The sequence below is a fragment of the Staurois parvus genome, unplaced genomic scaffold (genome assembly GCF_062004578.1).
Source record: "Staurois parvus isolate SC_StPar_1 unplaced genomic scaffold, SC_StPar_1.0 ptg000561l, whole genome shotgun sequence".
Classification (NCBI taxonomy): domain Eukaryota; kingdom Metazoa; phylum Chordata; class Amphibia; order Anura; family Ranidae; genus Staurois; species Staurois parvus.
In genome coordinates, this window is record NW_028318357.1 from 4,754,436 (window position 1) to 4,776,750 (window position 22,315).

General features: G+C 40.3%; 1 protein-coding gene across 1 annotated transcript in view; it reads right to left on the reverse strand.

The window, feature by feature from the left end:
• NT5E (5'-nucleotidase ecto) overlaps positions 1-22,315 on the reverse strand; it is a 139,143-nt gene that overhangs the window by 45,528 nt on the left and 71,300 nt on the right. Inside the window, exons 2-3 of the mRNA XM_089691338.1 lie at positions 5,664-5,886; positions 2,882-3,070 (exon numbers count right to left, since the gene is read on the reverse strand). Of these exons, the coding sequence (XP_089547464.1) occupies positions 2,882-3,070; positions 5,664-5,886 (412 nt within the window). The remainder of the gene's footprint in view (positions 1-2,881; positions 3,071-5,663; positions 5,887-22,315) is intronic.

The following is a 22,315-nucleotide window of genomic DNA, read 5'->3' on the forward strand; positions in this document are numbered from 1 at the left end:
TCAATAAAATACATTTATGTTTATGGTTTTAACATGAAAAATTTGGAAAATTTCAAGGGGTATGAATACCTTTTCAAGGCACTGTAAATTATTCATTAAACATTCCAAGATGGAACAACCAGGTAAAGATCAATGGCTTTCACTGTCAACTGATGGAGATAGAAGTATTTGTCCTGTTAAGATGGTTTGTCAATACCTTTCTTGCCGACCTTTTCATCCGGGTCATTTACTTATTCATATAGATGAGTATCAATTTGATTAATTTTCAAAAAAGGTCTTAAATATTTAGGCTTATAGAATTTTACCCTGCACTCTTTTAGAATTGGAGCCACATCAGAGGCTGCACGCAGGGGTATGTCTGAGTATAGGAGGGAATCCAGGAATTTTAAATTTTACGTTTGTCCTAACCTTTTTTTTTTAAATTTCTTAGGTGCACCTTGTATTTGGATCCTTGGGCACTCTTATATTTTTTTGGGCGCTTATCAGATCAGCTCATCTGAGTTATTCGGAAAATGTATCCATGTCACCTGAACATTTCAACGTGTTTTGGAAGGGCATTAGAGGTTTGCAGTGGCGCCAATTTTATTTTACTTTACTTTACCTAGAATGGGATTCATTTATCAGTTCCGGCTGGGGGGGGGGGGGGGCTGGGTTGTAATTGCTGTGAAATTTAGGCTCGAGTTCTAAAAACTGAGCTGTTGGTTATGTTGGTATTGAAATGTTTTTGTATATTTTACAATAAAAAAAGTCATTTTTGTAGAATTTATTTAACTAATTTCTGCTAATACCAATAAAGTGCCACTGTCTTTGCAATGTCATTTAATGTGTTCTTTATTTATACTTGATATGTATTGTTATGAGGTTGCGCCTGCTGTTCCATGCTCTGGTCTTATAAGCTCTTCTGAGTAGGCAAAGCAAAGGGCGAAAAATGAACAGACATTTCCAGTGCTAACTTATCTGAGGAAAAACAATTTAACAAGGTGTTCTAACTTGTCTGAGCACTCTATTCTTCAGGCTTGGTGGCTTTCAGCTGCTGCAGAGAAAGCCATAAAGGGAATCGGTTCCAGTAACTGCCCCCCCTGCCATGCTGATCAACCTCTCTTCCCACATCCGATTCACCCAGCTGCCTGGGCCCCGCATACACTGCAGAATAATTTCAACAGATAATGGGAGCTGCACAAATATTGACTCTTCACAGCAATGTCTCTGCCTAATCAGGGTCACACGTAAGCTACATAGCATAATATCTATAAGGCTCTATAACAATGGAGAGTCTAGCTGAAAATAACTACTTCTGTAGAACAATTCATAACAGAGCTACTCATGACTATACTCATAAACAGATGCTCTCCATCCAATCTGACAGAGCTTGAGCTAATGGTAATACAGGTGAACAGCTACAAGGGATACAAGGCCTTAGGACACATGGATCCACCCCACTGGAACTAAAGTGCCCTGGTAGCAGTTGGGGAGGGGTTTCCCATAGTAGCTCAGACTCCTGAAGAAGCAGCATGCTATTAGGCTTCTGACTGGATGTCCGCACAGTGGTTCTGACAGCAGACGGCCTCTCCCCTGACTACTTATCTCTTTAGGTGGGGCCTCACTGAGCTGCTAAGGAGAGACTCTGAGCAATGTAAACTCCTTTGGCATGTGCAGGAACCCACCATGTTGTGAGAAAAGGAGTTAAAGGGCCCACATTTGCATCTGAGCATGAACAGTAAGCAGGCACTCCACTACAGCATGCACATGTCAAATGTCCTGATATTGCACTGTATACATGGCTCTTGCATTGTGTCAATGGGTCACTAACTACCAAAGGAAGGACAAGGAAGACCGCCTTAGAATCTGCAGCCAATAATGGAAACCCATAAATTATTTTTCTGACACGTTCCCTTTAAGATTCGAATTAGCTGCGAATTTGCACTTACAGTACATTCTAAACATACATGTGTAGCACAAACCACAGAAGGGGTTGGCTGTAATATCTCAGGATCCATTCCCTGTAAGGCACACAGCAACTAGGCACACTGTAGATCACAGGCACTCCAGTCAAAAAAACAGACCGTGCATGTTTTTTTGCAGTATATTTGCTGGTTAAATTAGGTAAGGTGGGGTGAGCTTTGGGATACTCCAAAACTAGCAGAAACACAGAGGAGGACATCTGAAACTGTTCTGTCTCTTCAGGGTGCAACCGCCCGCTTGAATTCAGAATCAAAGAACAACAACACAGGGAATCCCTTGGCAGAGGTATAACCTGAGTCAAAACTGTAGTGGGCTCTCCCAAAGGTGGTAAGGACAGTCTTTAGCATCCTTAAGGCTAGCACCCACTGTGCCTTGGGTACTGTTATGCTTGTTGCAGTACCATTCATCCTCTGTACTAGATGCCTTCAGCTTGGATCCTTTGCAAAACTTCTTGCACTGCCTCAGAGGCTCTGGACATGGGTCTCTGAGCTCTAGCTGGAGCTAGGACCCAAAAAGGATTTCTTCTGTTCTGTAGCTAGCAGCCCAGAGGGTCTCAGCCCTCAAGCTGGGTCTTCTCCCATAGGAATAAGTCCTGCTGTTCTAGGCCCCATACCATTTATACACCTCTCAACCCCCTAATGGTGACCCCATCAACCAGGGATTTGCGAAGGCTGAATGAATATTCAAGTCAGGGTTTGCCTCTCCCACCCACTATATTCCAAAACTTACTTGAATACAAGGGGAAGTAGTTGAACCTGCACCAGCAAAACCTTGAACAAGCAAAAGTAATGCTCCTGTACTACAGGGGAGCCAAAAACTAAATTTTCCTTAACTATAGCAAACTAGGTAGGAGGTGCTACACATGACATACACAATGCATGAAAGAAATAAAGGCAGAATGATAAGTGAAAGAACTCACCTGTGTAAAGGAATGTATTTGTGTGTCCTCCGACAACTACATCCACTCCCCTCACCTTCTGAGCAATAAGTTTGTCAATATCAAAGCCAGAGTGACCCAGAGCTATCACCTTATTTACACCAAGAGTTAAAACTTTAGAAACTTCTTTTTGTAAAATTTCTATCTCATCTTCAAATTTCAGGAATGGGCCTAAAATACAGAATATTAAGATATTTTTAAGAGTTATGTAAACAAAAAATGCAGCAAAATACAAGAAGTATAATATGGCTTTACAAAATGCCATCATTGAAAGTTTGGGTGCTTTATGATACTTTTAAATAATAAAATAAAACAGAGGTCTGTACATCAGAACAAAAAAAGGGTTAACTTAGGAGGAAAGAGAGGCATAGAAATTTTGTCCAGAAGATGAACAGTCCTTCTAAATCAGGGGTCTCCCAACTACGGCCCAAGGACCACACATGGCCAGCTACAAGATTTTACCTGGTCCACAGCAACTCTGATGTGATGGAGGGCTTCAGGTGTGAAAGGGGCCTCTGATGTAAAATATTTTGTGTTTATTAAAAAAATAATAATATAGCTTGTATCTATTAGCTTTTTTCTCCAACAATAAAAAAAAAGTCCTCTGAGTTTACTTTGTGTTTACATGTCCCCTGGCCATGCTGACACATTTCCCATGTTATACAGTATGTTCCTCCTGTGCCCCCAAGACCTAATGAGCTCCATAGGACTCCCCTCTACATGCATGCTCCTGCTCTGTACTACGACTGTACACACACATGGACAGCATGAGAGGGACACAGAGCTGCTGTCGGTCCACCGCTGTGGAGGAGGAGGAAATGCGTGGCTTTTGCTCAGTGTGTTTCCTATGGCACAGTGGGGAGATCGCTGTACTAACATTGTTTGTGTTAGTACAGCGATCTGTCAGTTTTTTTTCATTCAGCCCGCTGGGTTGAACACAAAAAACGTATAGGCTTTAGCCTGTTAACCACTTCCCGTCAAGCTCATGTATATAAACGGCCAGACAGGAGCAGTGCAGGGGCGGGTGGCCATTTATAAACAGCCTCCCTGCTCCTGTTTGTGCGCGCTCCCTGTGAGCACGAAGCACAGTGATCCGGTGCCCGCTGTGTCCTCCGGACACAGTGGAACACCGATTGTTGTACGGGACCTCTGTGTGAGGTCCCGATCATGTGATTGGCCAATCAACGATCACATGAAGAGTAGTAAGCAAGATGTCACTTCTGATATCATTGCTTACTACGTGTGAAATCTGTGAATGATCACAGAGGTCACATGGTACAAGGCTATTCACAACAGCCTTGCACCATGTGACAAGCTGTGACCAATCAGCTCTCACAGTATTTCACAATGGCTGCAAGAATGCAGCCAGATAGAAGGAGAAATGATTGCTTTTACAACCTTTATTGGTGTAAAAGCAATCAGTGTAAAAAAAAAAAAAAAAAAATCTTCATCACCCCCCACTATAGTGACACTGTACTGCTAGGTTGACAGTATGTAAAAAGACAAACAAAACAAATGATAATATAAAAAAATTAAGTAAAAATGTAAAAAAAATTTGGAAAAATTATAATTTTTGGTTATAAACTAAGTTGGGTTATTTTTTTTTTTTTACTAAAAAGATAACGGAATACATTTTGGCCAAGAGTTATGAAGAAAGATTATTTATTTGCAAAACTTTTTTTTTTAAATGTTTGGACTTTTTCATTTACATAGCAAAAAAAAATAAAAATCTCAGTGGTGAATAAATACCATCAAAATAAAGTTTTATCTGTCTAAAAAATGCTAAAAAATTCATATGGGTCCAGTGTTGCATGACCGTGCAATTGTCATTCAAAATGTGATAGCACTGAAAGCTGAAAATTGGCCTGGACAGGAAGGGGCTAAAAGTGTCCAGACTTGAAGTGGTTAAATAAAAAAATCAAGTTAAAGAAATGTAAAAATAATACTAGATTTAAGTGCTGAATATTGTGAAATATAAATATTTAACACATCTGTTAAAAACCCCATGTTTTAGCTAAAGTAGAATAGAACGAAAACCATTACTAAGTTATTTTTTGTGTGCATCCTACTGGAGAGATTTCTTTTCATTTCCTGTCTTGGCAAAAGGAAATGAGAGGAAATCTTTTCAAAGTGAATGAAATCCTGTTCACAGGACACAAGTGAATGGACAAAGTGAAGTCAGCAAAACTTCAAAAGATGGCCAGATTAAGCCAAACGCTCCTGTTCATATGACTGGGAAAGAGGAGAAAAATAGACAATATGGGCAGGTGCTGGCGGAGCTACTTATGTTAGAGCATGGGTGTCAGACTGGTGGCCCTCAAGCTGTTGCGAAACTACAAGTCCCTTCATGCTTCTGCCTTTGGGAGACATGCTTGTAACTGTCAATCTTGCAATGTATCATGGGACTTGTAGTTTGGCAACAGCTGGAGGGCCGCCAGTTTTACACCTGTGTGTTAGAGGATGGGGCAGGTTCCTATAAAGGTTTCCTATAAAGTAGCAAATCTTCATTGTTAAATTCAGGTTCACTTTAAGATACAGGAGATACATGCAAGGGTCAGTTAAAACTAAGCAAGCAGGTCATTTATGGGTGTACATTACATTTATCAGAAAATATTGAGAGGTATGTAACATCTCCAACCTCCAGATCTGACTGTGCTGCAGTACAACACTACAATTAGAGTGAAAGAAGGTCAGCAATGAAAAGGAATCTGTAAAGTGGAAGTCGCAGGAGGAATACAACTTTGCAAAATAGAGGAAACATTACCTGGATCAGATAAAACTGGAGTTTCTTTTGAGGTATATCCAACTATTGCAATCTGTTCACCACCAACATTCAATATTTTATAAGGAAGATAATATCCACTAATATTAGATGCAATCTGTGAATCTGCTATAATATTGGCACTTAGAATGGGGAACTTTACATTTTTGAGGAATGGGTCCACAAGTCCAGAAAGGCCATTGTCAAATTCATGATTCCCTAGAGCCTAAAAATAAAAAGGAGATATTCAGTTTAACTAATAAATAAACAGTGATCTAAAGAAATAAACTAAATTTCCTATTACCAGTTCTTCCTATGGTTACAGTAACTCGATCCAAACTAAAGAAATTGTCTAGTTTCGGTTAAAAAGGTGACAGGTGCACAGCCTTTATAGATAAACATGAACCAAGAACTTTCCATCTGAGCCGAGTACAAGTGGTTTTACCTTCATATACTGTACATATCTCAATAAAGGGTCAGTCCATCCAAAAGTGATCATTTAATTATAGTAAATAAACTTATAGTGCCGCTCTTCCTTTCAATACCCAAAAACGCATGTGAATGTGAACAAATATAATGAAAAATAGGGAACAATTCTGATTGCAAAGTCTCTTGATAGCGTTGCTTCTTCAACTTCAAAATAACTCCATAGCTCTATATCTTCTTAAAATGGCGGGCATCTTTTAGAAGATTCTATATACAAGATATACCCACATGAGACACATGCGTTTTTTGCCTAACTATTTGTGAGGTCAATAACCACAGGTGAGAGCACATCTGGTTTTTCTGGTGGTGGATTAAGTTTTAAGAAGAAATAGAGCTATGGAGTTATATTGACGTTGAAGAGGCAGCACTATCAAGAGACTTTGCAATTAGAATTGTACACTATTTTTCATTATATTTGTTCACATTCACATGCGTTTTGGGGTATTTAAAGGAAGAGCAGCACTGTATGTTTATTTATCTTGATTATGCACATGTTATGAGTATGTGTAGGTGTAAGCTACTATCTGGATTGTAGTTATTGAGTTATGCCCACTGTATAAATTAATATATTAGTTTGTATTATTTTTGGCTGCTCGTGAGAATCTATTGATTATACTGGTGCGATAATTTAATTATAGGTTGAGCCCGGTGGACTAATTTAGCCCTCGGTTTGGTATATGTCTTGGATATTCCAAAAGTAAGATTTTCTTGCCATAATTCCTAACTCTGGTCCTTCCCAATGGATAGTGTTTTAATTGCACCTATGCATATTCCAAGCACAATATTCCCGAAGCACGTATTCCTGAAAGTGGCTGTAAATGAAAATGGGTGCTGTAGTGACAACCAGTTGGAGACCAAAGACATTCAGCCTGGGTTCACATTAATGCGGTGCGGGAAATGCTGCAAATCTTGTGCGTTTCCCACACTGCAATCTAATCGCATCACGTTCATGCAATGATAAATTAATGATACCCCAAAACAGACTACAAAACGCGATTGGCAGAAATCGCATTGCATGGATGAGAACAGCTATGTGATGCAATTCAGGTGCGGATTTAACCACATGCCGCCCAGCCACTGTATAAATACGGCGGCAGGGCATCACGGCTGGGCAAAAGCACGTTTTAAAACGTGTGTTTTGTAAACAGGTAGGGGGCGCGCGCGAGGCGCGCCGCCGCCCTACCTGTCCCGCCGATCACAGCCGGGGATGTCAGTCGCCGGGTCACAGCCGGTCGCTACCGGCTATGTCCCCGTGATCTGCGGCAATCACTGACAGAGAGCACAGCTGCAGTAGCTTCCTCCCCAGCGCCATTAGTAGTGTCAGTGTTTTGTTTTTTTTGCACTGATCACTGTATTGGTGTCACTGGGGATGTCAGTGACCCCAAGTCAGTACCCCCCAATGTCAGAATGTCCGCCGCAGTCCCGCCATAAGTCGCTGATCGCCGCCATAAGTCACTGATCGCAGCCATAAGTCGCTGATCGCCGCCATTATTAGTATAAAAAAACCGAAAAATCCCAGTATCTTTCCCGCCATTTGTAAACGGTATAACTTTCACGTAAACCAATTAATTTACACGTATTGGGTTTTTTCTTTAGCAAACACATGTCGCAGAATGCATTTTGGCAGAAATTTATGACTCAATTTGATTATTTTTTTTTTTTTTTACTGGACATGTTTTATAGCAAAAAGTCCAAAATATTGTTTTTTTTTCTCAAAATTGTCAGCCTTTTTTTTTTTATAGCGCAAAAAATAAAAACCGCACAGGCGATCAAATACCACCAAAAGAAAGCTCAATTTGTGGGAAAAAAAAGGATGTAAATTTCATTTATGTACCGTATTGCATGACCGCTCAATTGTCTGTTAAACTAGCGTAGCGCTGTATAGCAAAAAAAATGGCGTAAATTGCAGTATCTATACCATAGTTTGTAGACGCTATAACTTTCACACAAAGCAATCAATATACACTTATTGGGATTTTTCTACCAAAAACATGGAGCAGAATACATTTTGGCCTAAATTTATAACCAACTTTGAGTTTACTATATATTTTTTATAGCTGAAAATAAAAAATATTGTTTTTCTTCAAAATGTTTGGCGTTTTTTTGTTTATAGCGTGAACAATAAAAAGCGCACAGGTGATCAAATACCACCGAAAGAAAGCTCTATTTGTGTGAAAAAAAAGACGTAAATTTCGTTTGGGTGCAGCATTGCATGACCGCGCAATTATCAGTTGAATTAGTGCAGCGCGGAGTTGCAAAAAGAGGCCTGGTCATTAAGGGGGGTAAATCCTCTGGAGGTCAAGTGGTTAACCACTTGTTAAGCGGTGTTAAGTGGTGGGTCCTAAACCTTTTTGGTGTGGATGCGATTTGAGCCATTCAAAATGTATGGCTCAAATCGCACCACACAGACGTTTGCATGTAATTTGCACAGGAAAGCAGTGCGATTCCTGTGCGAATTACATGCAGTGTCCTGCATCGCATGGTATGAACCCAGACTCAAAGCGAGAAGTATATCTCCAGAACAGGTCCAAAGTTTTATTCAGCGATCACATCATACTTACAAAAACAATGTTTCAGAGCCTCGCAGGACCCTTTCATCACCAATCGTGTCACATACCTGATGAAGGCGTCCCGTGAGGCTCTGAAACATCGCTTTTGTAACTATGATGTGATCGCTGAATAAAATAAAGTGACATACCTCTCACTTTGCATATTCCAGACCTTCCTGTCACATTCAGCATAATAAAAAAAAAGTCTAATGGGGAAAATGGCTACAGCAGGTCTGAGAAATCAAATTCAGAAACTTCACTGATTTAGTTCCCAGGAGATATAAGTAATGATCAGTTGGTTTAACCCTCCAACAACTGCAAAAAGAATACATTTCAGGCATGGGTGGACTGATCCGTTAAAAGAGAAGTAGGGCTTTTTTCCCCCTTATTTATACTTACCTACTGTAAGTGGATGCAGCATCGATCTGATCCTGCATCAGTCCCCTGTTGGCTCAGTGATCAAATGACCGTTGCGTTCTCACAGCTGCTCTGAGCAGAGAGCGGTGACTGTCAGTCACCGCTCTCTGCTCTGCCCACCCCAACGCTCACTGGAGTGCTGAGCTGTGGAGGGGGAGAGAGTGGCTGGCTCAGGCTGTCAGTGTCTTGCTGAGAGGCTGAGCCAGGAGCCGCTCCAGACTCTGGGGTGGATCATGACTTTAAAGTCAGGATCTTTCTCCAGCCTGAATCAGCTGAGTGACATCAGCTCACTGTGCGCTGAAGTCCGGCTGAAAATGAGTCACAAGAGTGCATAAATAACTACTCCTGTGATCCCTAGAGCTTTGGCTGTACTTTTCCTTTAAGCAGTATTACACTTTTTTCCATTTAAACGTATTAGTGGCAATATCAAAATACCACATGCTAATAGCATACTGTACACCTATAATGCCTTGCAAATATTTCACTCCTTTATACCTGAGATTCATAGACAATCTGAGCAGACCTTAAAGCGAATCTCTGGACAGGCGATAGTTCTCAAATAAGCAATTCTTCTTCTTGGTTAAGCTTTTTATGGTCCTATGTCACCTCTCTGCCGCCAGACTCACCAATGGATTATAAATCAGCATTATCACTTTTATCAAGTGAAAGGGAGATGACCTGGCAAGCCAAAATAGTAAGCTGAGAAGCAGTTGATTGTCCTTCCTGACTGTTGTGGTGTACATATCATAAAGTTGGCTAAACGGAATTACCATGTATGTGTTTCAGCTGTACATTTAGCCTACTTAGAACATATTTTGTGGAGCAGAAGAATTTCCCACTGTCAAAGCATACTAGGGATGCACCGAAATTTCGGTGGCCGAAACGTTTCGGCCAAAAAACACCCCTTTTGGCCGGTGGCCGCAATGAAAAAAAAACAGATACAGGTGTAAAAAAACCCACCCCTTGCCGCGCCCGCCGCTCCGTAGTTCTCAGCCTTACCTGAGAAACTATTGATCCTGGCGCTGGGCATAGAGATGAGTGAAGGAAAGATGGCCGCCAGTCATCTCTATGCCCTTGGAGGACCAAAGCGATGTCACCTGCCGTTCCAACCATTTTTTTTTTTAAAGCACTAGATCAATGCTTTTTTTTTATCTAATGCTTTAAATTGCAGAGGAGTAATGTGGGGTCTTATTGGCCCCTATATCTCTCTATAATGAGGACCTGTCACTAATTATTTCTATCACAAGGGATGCATGCATTCCTTATGATAAGAATAAAAGTGATTAAAACATTTTTAAAGGGACAGTGCAAAAAAAAAACCCCAAACATTAAATAAACTAATTAATTTAAAAAAAAAAAGTTTAAAGTGCCTCCGTCCCCCAGTGCTCGCACGTAGTGGTGAACGCATACGTAGGCCATGCCCACATATGTAAACGGTGTTCAAACCACACTTGTGAAGTATCGCCATGAACGTCAGAGCAAGAGCAATAATTCTCGCACTAGACCTCTGTTACATTGCTGACCTGTAGAAATTTTTAAAGCATCACCCATGGAGATTTTTAAGTACTGCAGTTTCACGCCATATCACGAGCGTGCGCAATTTTAAAGCGTGACATGTTGGGTATCTATTTACTCACTGTAACATCCTCTTTCATATTTTACAAAGAAATTTGGGTATATATTGTTTTTTTTTGTTTCTTTTAACCAGTGTATTTTTTTCCAAAAAATATATAGTCATTTTTAAAAACTGCACATTTCAGTTTCGATTTTGAATGCATTTTGAATTTTCGTTTTTGGTTTTGGCACCAGAATTTTCATTTCGTGCACCACTGGTACCTACAGTATATCTAGATTTTCCATTGTTTCAGAGGTACAGTAATTCGTTTAAAAAAAAGTATATTTCAAATATCTATTATTTGGACAACCTTTACAACTGCCCTTATGAAATTTTGTTAAATATTTACTGCCCAATCTTTTTTCCCATGTTTATTTGGAGGACACTATGCTTGCACATATTCATTACACTTCAAATTAGTATTTTAGCCTACAATTCTCCTATGTCCACTCCTTCCACTGTTGATTCACTACATAACTACCACGAATCTGCTGGATGAATGTTGGTGAAGGGCCAGAGAGTGCAGACAGATATAGATAGGAGAATGGACTAAAATCACTCGATGCAGTTTGCCGCATGCAACCAGTTCTTCTTCTCCTCTCATTTTGTAGTAAGTAATAACTGACACTAATCATCTTTTTAGATGTCTGAAAGGGTGACAATATTCCCACTGACCACCAATGTAAGGGACATTCTTCCTCTTGACCCCTGTCAGGGCAGGAGCGGTGGAATGGGCAGGCAGGCCTTATGGTAAGGTCACGCACCGACTGACGACAGCCACCACCCACAGACCAGAGTCCCTCAGGGCGCGGAGTCTAAGCCCCAGGCTGCCTTTCACCAGGGCCCCTGATGGTGGGGATGGACTTAACGCAGCCTGAGACCAGGTCGCGGCCCCCGAGTAACCCCAGCTGTGGTAACGGCTGCCGTCAATGGCGTATAGCTGGTGGGACCAGATGGGAAGACGTATAGCATGGTCGGACAGACCGGGTCGATAACAGCGGAACAGACAGTACAAGAGGGTAGGCAAGAATACTCAGGTCACGGGCCGGGTTCAGCAACGGGAGGTCAGGTAATGGGATAAGGCAAGGAATAGTCTTGTCAAAGCCAAGTCGGTTTCCAGGAAAGTCACGAGAGCTGAACTGGAACTTGCTGCAAAGGAACATACAGGACACGAATGCAAAGAGCAACTGCAGACAGCAGGCTTAAATGTGATCAGCCACACCCTTCTGGAGGAGGAGCCGCAGAGGCCTGAAAGCATAAAGGCTCCCACCATGCTTTGCAGAAACCTAAGATGGATGCCAGCACATGGAGCAACACAAGCTCTGAGGAAAGGTAGGACCTTGACAACCCCCCAGGATGTTATTTCTACTGAACTCCATATAAGGAGGTACAACACTGACCACCAACAGGACTTTTTTTACATTGACTATTTAGATAAAGAACATTTTAAGGTGACACCTCTTCAAATAACCACCAATGTAAAAGGCATTTTTCCACTGACCAATATGAGGGGGGATCTTTCTACTGACTAAGGGGCATTTTGCCACTAACTCCTATCTTAAGGGGGCACTTTTTTCTTGCCACCAATGTAAAGAGCTCCTCTCTCACTAACCTGCAATGTAAGGAGACACAACCACAACTAAACCCAGGACCCTGCATTCACTATTTCTGGTCTCCCACAGTACACATAACATGAAAATGCAATTATTTTAGTAAATGTAAACAGCTAAATACCTTTTTTCATCAGCAGTTAGAGCAGTCTTGTAACTTCAGCTGAGCACTGGATAAAGCTTGTAGGAGAAGTTTTCTTTCTGCCTTAGGATGTAGAACCCCTGACCTCTGTCCGAAGAGTGCTGATTGGCCCTGTGCTGATCACAGGCACCCTCCCAAGAAAAAAAAAACCCTCTCTAGCAATACACACTAAACTGAGCATGTGCAGAAGGGCTACGAGTTCAGTCTGTCTTATCAGTGTGGACATTTTTACAAGAGGAGGGGCAGAGAAGTCAGGATCAAACAGCTTTATTACACAATGCAGAGGATTAACCCCTTAGGTTTCACAGCAAGTATAACAAGCATGCTTTAGTGCAGGGGTCCTTAAACTGTGGCCCGCTGAGGACATTTATCCGGCCCGCCGGGTGTTTTGAAATATTTGGCATCCCCCTGCGTACTTTCACGGCGGCATCCCCTACATACTTTCACTTTCATTCCACCAGCACCGCTCTGACTGGCTCTGCCTCTCCCTCCCTCAGCTCCCTCACCTGTCCCTCGGCTCCACGCCCAGTGATAGTACTGTGTGCTGGGGATGTAGATCCGGCCGGTGCGGCGAGTAAATGATAGAGGGATGGAGTCTGTGATCTCTGGAGGGGCTGCCTGCAGTTCTCCCGTGCTGGGCAGTGACAGACAGCCGAGGAGAAGGACACTGATCAGACTGCATTGAATTGATGGACTCTGGTGAGGCTGCATTAATGGACACTGATCATACTGCATGAAATCAATGCAGTCTGATCAGTGTCCATTAATGCAGACTCAACAATGCCCATCAATGCAGTCTGATCAGTGTCCATTAATGCAACATCAACAGTGTCCATCAATGCCATTGATGGACACTGGTGAGGCTACATTAATGGACACTGATCAGACTGCATTGATGGGCATTGGTGAGGCTGTATTAATGGACACTGATCATACTGCATTGATGGGCACTGGTGAGGCTGCATTGATGGACACTGGTGAGGCTGCATTAATGGACACTGATCATACTGCATTGATGGGCATTGGTGAGGCTGCATTGATGGACACTGGTGAGGCTGCATTAATGGACACTGATCATACTGCATTGATGGGCACTGGTGAGGCTGCATTGATGGACACTGGTGAGGCTGCATTAATGGACACTGATCATACTGCATTGATGGGCATTGGTGAAGCTGAATTGATGGACTCTGGTGAGGCTGCATTAATGGACACTGATCATACTGCATGAAATCAATGCAGTCTGATCAGTGTCCATTAATGCAGACTCAACAATGCCCATCAATGCAGTCTGATCAGTGTCCATTAATGCAACATCAACAGTGTCCATCAATGCCATTGATGGACACTGGTGAGGCTACATTAATGGACACTGATCAGACTGCATTGATGGGCATTGGTGAGGCTGTATTAATGGACACTGATCATACTGCATTGATGGGCACTGGTGAGGCTGCATTGATGGACACTGGTGAGGCTGCATTAATGGACACTGATCATACTGCATTGATGGGCATTGGTGAGGCTGCATTGATGGACACTGGTGAGGCTGCATTAATGGACACTGATCATACTGCTTGATGGGCATTGGTGAGGCTGCATTGATGGACACTGGTGAGGCTGCATTAATGGACACTTATCATACTGCTTGATGGGCATTGGCAAGGCTGCATTAATGGACACTGATCATACTGCATTGATGGGCACTGGTGAGGCTGCATTGTTGGGCACTGGTGAGGCTGCATTGATGGGCACTGGTGAGGCTGCATTGATGGGCACTGATCAGACTGCATTGATGGGCACTGATCAGACTGCATTGATGGGCACTGGTGAGGCTGCATTGATGGACACTGGTGAGGCTGCATTATTGGACACTGATCATACTGCTTGATGGGCATTGGTGAGGCTGCATTAATGGACACTGATCATACTGCATTGATGGGCACTGATGAGGCTGCATTGATGGGCACTAGTGAGGCTGCATTGATGGGCACTGGTGAGGCTGCATTGATGGGCACTGATCAGACTGCATTGATGGGCACTGATCAGACTGCATTGATGGGCACTGGTGAGGCTGCATTGATGGGCACTGGTGAGGCTGCATTGATGGGCACTGATCAGACTGCATTGATGCACAGTGCAGTCTGTATGTCTCTGTGTGGGCAAAGTTATTGCTGGTATATTGTTTTTGTAGCGCTGTATATATATATATATATATATATATATATATATATATATATTGGTGTTTTACTAATGGCAATTTTTTTTTTTAAATATAGTCCGGCCCTCCAACGGTCTGAGGGACAGTGAACTGGCCCCGTTTAAAAAGTTTGAGGACCCCTGCTTTAGTGCATATAGAAACTGATTTTACTGTTGTGGATTTAGTAACACATTAAATTAGTGGCTGTTTTTAAATTTAAAGTGTCAGACCTGTACACCTGAAATGCTACATCTAAACAGCTTGGTAGATTACAGTGTGATGGGTACCATTTACAGATTCATAATGCTTCTGTTAGGGTTCTATATCAAAAGGCTTATACCTTTGCCCTTGTTCCAGACCATCTTATAAAATGATGTGTCTCTATATATCATGTTACAAATCACATCAAAACTTCTGTGCTACTACAAGGGTTGTTTACTCAAGCATAACATTTTTTACTTCTCTAAATCATGGCAGTGTTATGCCTGCTCAGGGCGACTAATAAAACGTTGGAAAAGATTCAGGTGCACAGCTTCAGTGATGAACAAATATGTACCACATAAACAATAAACCTGCTGAAAATAGACTTTAGCTTGGTCCTTCCTAATGGATGACAAATGCACTGCTCAGAGCAAAGTTTATTTAGATAACAGATAATTATAGCTAAGAAGTATTATTATTATCTACCTTAGCTGCACCTTTAAATCACAAATATTCACTATAATATAAATTAATCAAATAGTTTTTACGAGCTATGTTTCATGTAATAGGTGTGACAAGAGCACAGTTCATACAGGAAAGTGAAAGCCAGTGCATATTGTCTTTGATAAAACAGGAATTATCCTTAGAAATGAGCTGCTAGTGACATGTATTGATAACAGTGTTTTTAAAGGCACGTATAACATTAAGTTTTCTGCTTTAAGTTATTCTCTTGTTGATTATGTTCTGTAGTTTAAACATAAATAATTTAATGTTTTTATGCTCCTTTTTTTAGGGTACATATTAAATATTAAATATGAATATTTCATATTTGCTACTCGAAGAAGATTTTCTAAGAGGCTCAGTTAACAGATGCCCTGTGAAACAGATCTGAATAGCAGAAGGGAACAGATTTTACACACTACTTCATACGTCAGAGGAAGAACACACTAATTTTTCTCCTAGTAGACACAGGACTGTCTGGCCCAGTCAGTTATACAAAGGTTGTTAATAAGTACGCATGCACTTATTTTTATTAGAAAATTCAACAAGCTTTGCAAGTTGCTGTTGCAGATGCAGCTTATTTGTAAAATTATCCCATATGAAAGAAATATATATTTGGAATATATTTTAAAAATATTCTTCCTAAATATATTGACATACAGTGAGGAATAGAAGTATTTGAACACCCTGCTATTTTGCAAGTTCTCCCACTTAGAAATCATGGAGGGGTCTGAAATTCAAATTGTAGGTGCATTCCCACTCTGAGAGACAGAATTAAAAAAAAAATTCAGGAAATCACATTGTATGATTTTTAAAGAATTTATTTGTCTTGCACTGCTGAACATAAGTATTTGAACACTTAAGAAACAGCAAGAATTCTGGCTCTCAAAGACCTGTTACTGTGCCTTTAAAAAGTCCACCTCTACTCCACTCATTAATCTAATTTAGTAGCACCTGTCTGAGCTCTTTAAAGACACCTGTCCACCCCTCAGTCAGTCAGATGCCAACTACTACCATGGGCAAGACCAAAGAGCTGTCAAAAGACACCAGAGGCAAAATTGTGGACCTCCACAAGGCTGGAAAGGGCTACGGAGCAATTGCCAAGCAGCTTGGTGAAAATAGATCAACTGTTGGAGCAATTGTTAGAAAATGGAAGAGGCTAAAGACGACTGTCAGTCTCCCTCGGACTGGGGCTCCATGCAAGATCACACCTCGTGGGGTATCACTGATGATAAGAAAGGTGAGGAATCAGCCCAGAACTACAAGGGAGGAGCTGGTCAATGACATGAAGAGAGCTGGGACCACAGTTTCAAAGGTCACTGTCGGTAGAACACTACGCCGTCATGGTTTCAAATCATGCATTGCACAGAAGGTTCCCCTGCTCAAGTCATCACATGTCCAGGCCCGTCTAAGTTTGCCAATGACCATCTGGATGATCCAGAGGAGGCATGGGAGAAAGTCATGTGGTCAGATGAGACCAAAGTAGAACTTTTTGGTCTAAACTTCACTCATCGTGTTTGGAGGAAAAAGAAGGATGAGTTGCATCCCAAGAACACCATCCCTACTGTGAAGCATGGTGGGTGGTAACATCATGCTTTGGGGGTGCTTTTCTGCAAAGGGGACAGGACGACTGCGCTGTATTAAGGAGAGGATGAATGGGGCCATTTATTGTGAGATTTTGAGCAATAACCTCCTTCCCTCAGTCAGAGCATTGAAGATGGGTCGTGGCTGGGTCTTCCAACATGACAACGACCCGAAGCACACAGCCAGGATAACCAAGGAGTGGCTCCGTAAGAAGCATATCAAGGTTCTGGAGTGGCCTAGCCAGTCTCCAGACCTAAATCCAATAGAATATATTTGGAGGGAGCAGAAACTCTGTGTTGCTCAGCGACAGCCCCAAAACCTGACAGATCTAGAGGAGATCTGTGTGGAGGAGTGGGCCAAAATCCCTGTTGCAGTGTGTGCAAACCTGGTCAAGAACTACAGGAAACGTTTGACCTCTGTAATTGCAAACAAAGGCTTCTGTACCAAATAATAGCACTGATTTTCTCAGGTGTTCAAATACTTATATTCAGCAGTGCAAGACAAATAAATTCTTTAAAAATCATACAATGTGATTTCCTGAATTTTTTTTTAATTCTGTCTCTCAGAGTGGGAATGCACCTATAATGTGAATTTCAGACCCCTCCATGATTTCTAAGTGGGAGAACTTGTATATTTGAAATGCTACAATTTTGGCCATATTCAATATATTTCAAAATATATTTGCCCCTCCCTCCTAGATTGTAAGCTCCAAGGAGCAGGGCCCTCCCATCCCTCTTGTATTGAACTGTATTGTTGCTGTATTGTCTCCCATTATATTGTAAAGCACTGAGCAAACTGTTGGCGCTATATAAATCCTGTATAATAATAATATTTATATATATATATACTGCATGTTGAAACGCGTTTTTATTGCAAAATATATGAAAAATATTTTTAAAAATACATTTCAAATATACTGTATGCCTTTAAAAATACAAATCTACATTTTTTTGGAATGCATTTACAAATATATGTAAAAATATATGTTAAAATGACTTTTTATATATTAAAAAAAATCTGAAGAATATATTTTTAAACATTTTTAAAAAAAATGCCATTTCGATTTGACAAACCGTTGTGCTAATATCATGTGACATTAAAAAAAAATCCAACTACCAACATTATTTTTTATGGGTCCTATGCTTTCACAAAATATAAAATATATTGGGATTTTAGATGTTTTATGTAAAAAAAAACGTGCATTTTAGCAGGTGAGAAAAACGAAAAATGTCTCTGGCAGTGAAACAGCTGACAAGACACAGGAATCCTTAGGATGTGCAGATGTTTAGCTACTCTTACAATGGAAAAGTGTAGATTCAAATGACTAGAAATGACTTTCAACTGGCTTTCGTTAAATTAGGTTGGCCACATGTAAGTATTGTCCTGGCTGTTTAGTTTAAAATATTCAGCTTCAGAAACTGGGACAAACACTTTGATTAGTTATGTACAGCCAACTAAAAAGTGCTGCTATGTATTGAATGGTTCTGCCTAAATCAGAGCTGTTCTTTACTGAGGCATATCATAGGAAATCTAGCTCTACTCATATCTGCAGAGAAAGGCTTTGGAATGTATGGAGCATGACCATATCTCTAGTGGTATGAGAAAGAGTAAGAAGTTATTAGCTTGGCTACGCACAGGACAGCATACTAGAGGTTTAATAGAAAGTCACTGGTCTTATCCAAAATCCCTTATTGAGAGAAATATTCAGTTCAGTGATGTTTGTCATTGCTTTCCAGAATTATTACTTCAACTGTAAAAATGAACAAAACCGCTCGCTGTTACACTAAACTGTAATCCGCCAAGAGTTGACAGCCTATTAAAACTACATTAAAGTGGAACTAAACTCCCTCACTCAAAACTGCCTATTTTCAATCTTTTTGCTTCTAGCATTAGAAAATAGATAGGAAGGTATATTATATTTTGGGAATTTTTATTCAATTAATTTTCATAAATTTTCTTTAACCGCTTTTGTGCAGCCCTATAGCAGAAATACTGCTACAGGGTGGCACAGGTGCGCAATCACGTATATACATAATTTTGCAGTTCCGGGTAGGGAACGCGCACGCCTTACCCGCACCGCCATTTGCAGCCTCGGCTGTCAATCACTGGGTCCTGGCTGGCGATTCCCCGCCGCCACTGGGCGATCTTCAAGGATTTCAGATGGGGGAGAGACGTGTATTTAAACAATACAGATCTCTCCCCTGTCAGCTCCTGCACACTGCTTTATATACAGTGAAACCACACACAGCCCACATAGTAAAACAGCCCACATAGTAAAACAGCACACAGTTAACCCTTTGATCGCCCCAGATGTTAACCCCTTCCTTCCCAGTGCCATTAGTACAGTGTCAGTGGTTTTTATTAGCACTGATCACTGTATTGGTGTCACTGAGGATGTCAGTAACACCAAGTCAGATCCCACCAGTGTCAGAATGCCCGCCGCAGTCCCACTATAAGCTACTGATCTCCTCCATTACTAGTAAAGAAGGAAAAAAAAATTTCAGTATATATACCGCCACTAGTAAATGCTATAACTTTCAATTAATTTACACGTATTAGGATTTTATTTTAGCAAAAACATGTAGCAGAATACATTTTGGCCTAAATTTATGACGAAATTTGATTTTTAACATTTTTTTTACTGGACATGTTTTATAGCAAAAAGTCAAAATTATAGTTTTTCTTTTCAAAATTGTCAGTTTTATTTTGTTTATAGCGCAAAAAATAAAAAACCGCACAGGTGATCAAATACCACCAAAAGAAAGCTCTATTTGTGGGAAAAAAGGACGTAAATTTCATTTGGGTGCAGTGTTGCATGACTGCGCAATTGTCAGTTAAAGTAACGCAGTGCTGTATCGCAAAAAAATGGTCTGGTCAGGAAGGGGGGTAAATCCTCTGGAGGGCAAATGGCTAAGCAAGGGACACAGGGACACAAACGAATAATTGTACAATTAGCTGTGAACACATTTCTACATATTTATTGAAAGTTAGGAATCAAACGTAGTGTACATTGCAAATGATAACAATTAGTAAACCAATGCAATTTATGTTGATATTCATAGCAATATATTTTATTGTTTTAACCTTTTTTACATTTCATCAGCAGCTTCTTTGGCCTAGGCCAAAATTATGTCATACATCCCAGGAGACTTCATGGACATTTTTTTTCTTTCATTTGGAGGAGGAGCTTTCTCAGCTAAGCACACCCTCCTGCTTGCATGCCTGAGCTAAGGGAAGATTAATTCCAAGAATTAAATGCTACATGAACCATCTGCCCTTACTCAAGATGACAGTTGCTAGAAATGCTAGGGGGTGTTTTGAAAGTGATTTCTGAATAAAATTAAACACGGAAACATGGATGGATGGGGGGGGGGGGGGTTGAATATTAAAAATGAGTTACAAAGTGTTTTCATTTTGTGGTGGTCAGATTCAGTTAAAGTGTATGTTACCCCAACATTTCATATTCCTGTTATGTGTCTGTTGTACCATGTACTTGTATAAAATGTATCCTGTTCTCTTTGCTTTGCTTAATTTGTGTGAAATCCCTTGAGATCCTATCAGTTCCTCTACTTTTCTTCTTTTTTTTTTTTTTTTAAATCAGAAATTTTCCCTGCTTTTCTACTTCAAACTGACTATGCCAGGCATGGAAGCACATCCTCCCCAGCGTGGTCATTTACTTTTTTGTATTCTTCCTCTGTCCTCACCCCTCTGCACAGTTATTCACTGGGAAGATCACTATACTGCTGTTTTTCTGCCTCCTGCTGACATGTCCCCTGCAGTCTACAGCTCCACCTTCCTAAGCCCCTTATGCATCTGAGAACAAAGGTCATGTGGTCACCTTTTAAAAAAAAAAGGTGTTTAGAAAGTTTTAGTTTTTTATATATGCAAATGTTTTGCCTTGCATTTCTATTTGAGGGATCACATATACAAATTACATTTTTAGATGTTAAAAAAAACTATGAAGAATATATTTAAAAAAATATATATTTTTAAAAATATATATATATTTAAATATATTCTTCATATTTTTTAACATATAAAAAAGTCATTTTAACATATACTTATACATATATTTGTAAATGCATTCCAAAAATGTAGATTTGTATTTTTAAAGATACACCGTATGTTTGAAATGTATTTTTAAAAATATTTTCAGATATTTTGTAATAAAAATGCATTTCAACATACAGTGTGTGTGTGTGTGTATATATATATATTTATTTATTTATTGAAATATATTTTGAAATATATTGAATATAGCCAAAATTGTAGCTTTTCAAATATATGTCAGTATATTTGGGAGGAATATTTTTAAAATATATTTCAAATATATTTTTCTTCCATATGGGTTGGTTCGAACCAGAACCTCATTACTAATCAGCATCAGCTTTTAAAGAGAACCTATAGCGTTCAGGAAAGAATACTCTGCCAAGGAGGAAAAAAAGTTAATGCTGCCCTCTGCGCTGGAAAATCTAACAGGAGAATCCAGAGAAACAGCAACAGTGATTCTCCCGTTAGATTTTCCAGGACAATCGTTTTCCTGGCAGTCCTCTGACAGACCAGCAATGACCAGGACTTTGGAGGAGTACCCCTGAAGTGCAGGAATGGGAAGAATCTGATTTCATAATATAGCCTATGCATATGAATACTCCCAGAGGGTAATAGTATTTAGTATCACTGTTGGCTGGATCACAGAGTGCACACAATATTTGGAGTGACCACGGAGTGTTCACGTTTTGGTTTATATATATTTATATATTATATATATTTTTTTTTTTTTTGCACATTTAAAGAGTGGTTTGTGTTTTGCACGGATTGGTGTGTTTTGTATATGTTTAAAGATAACGCACTAAAGATTATTTATTTTTCCTGAGGTTTTCGTGGAATAATTAGGATTATATTCCTTTTTACTGGATTGAAGTGGAAAATCTGGATTTTGGGTTTTATTGGACACATCTGAAATTTTTTATTGGACACATTTGAGACTGAAATTGAATTGGACACTTTATGGTTTATTTGATTTAATTTTCATATGGTTTTTGGGAACTTATGTGGTTTATCACAAAAAGGTATATGTATTATGGTGCCATTGCCTGCACAGTGAATTCTCTGTAGCACTTACCCCCAGAGGGGTCGATGAATGTACCCAGGTCTCACAAATAGTACAGAGGCTGCCAGTCACACAAGCTGTGACCCACGCACACCGACAATTAAGGCTTGGTCTACGAGACATCTTTTTAGGGTTTATTTCTGAAGAACTTTACCAGGAGAGGGGTTTAGGATCAAGGATACTCCAAAATGATCAGTAACTGCAGTAGGAGGACAAACTGCCCTCTCTAATCTTCCAAAG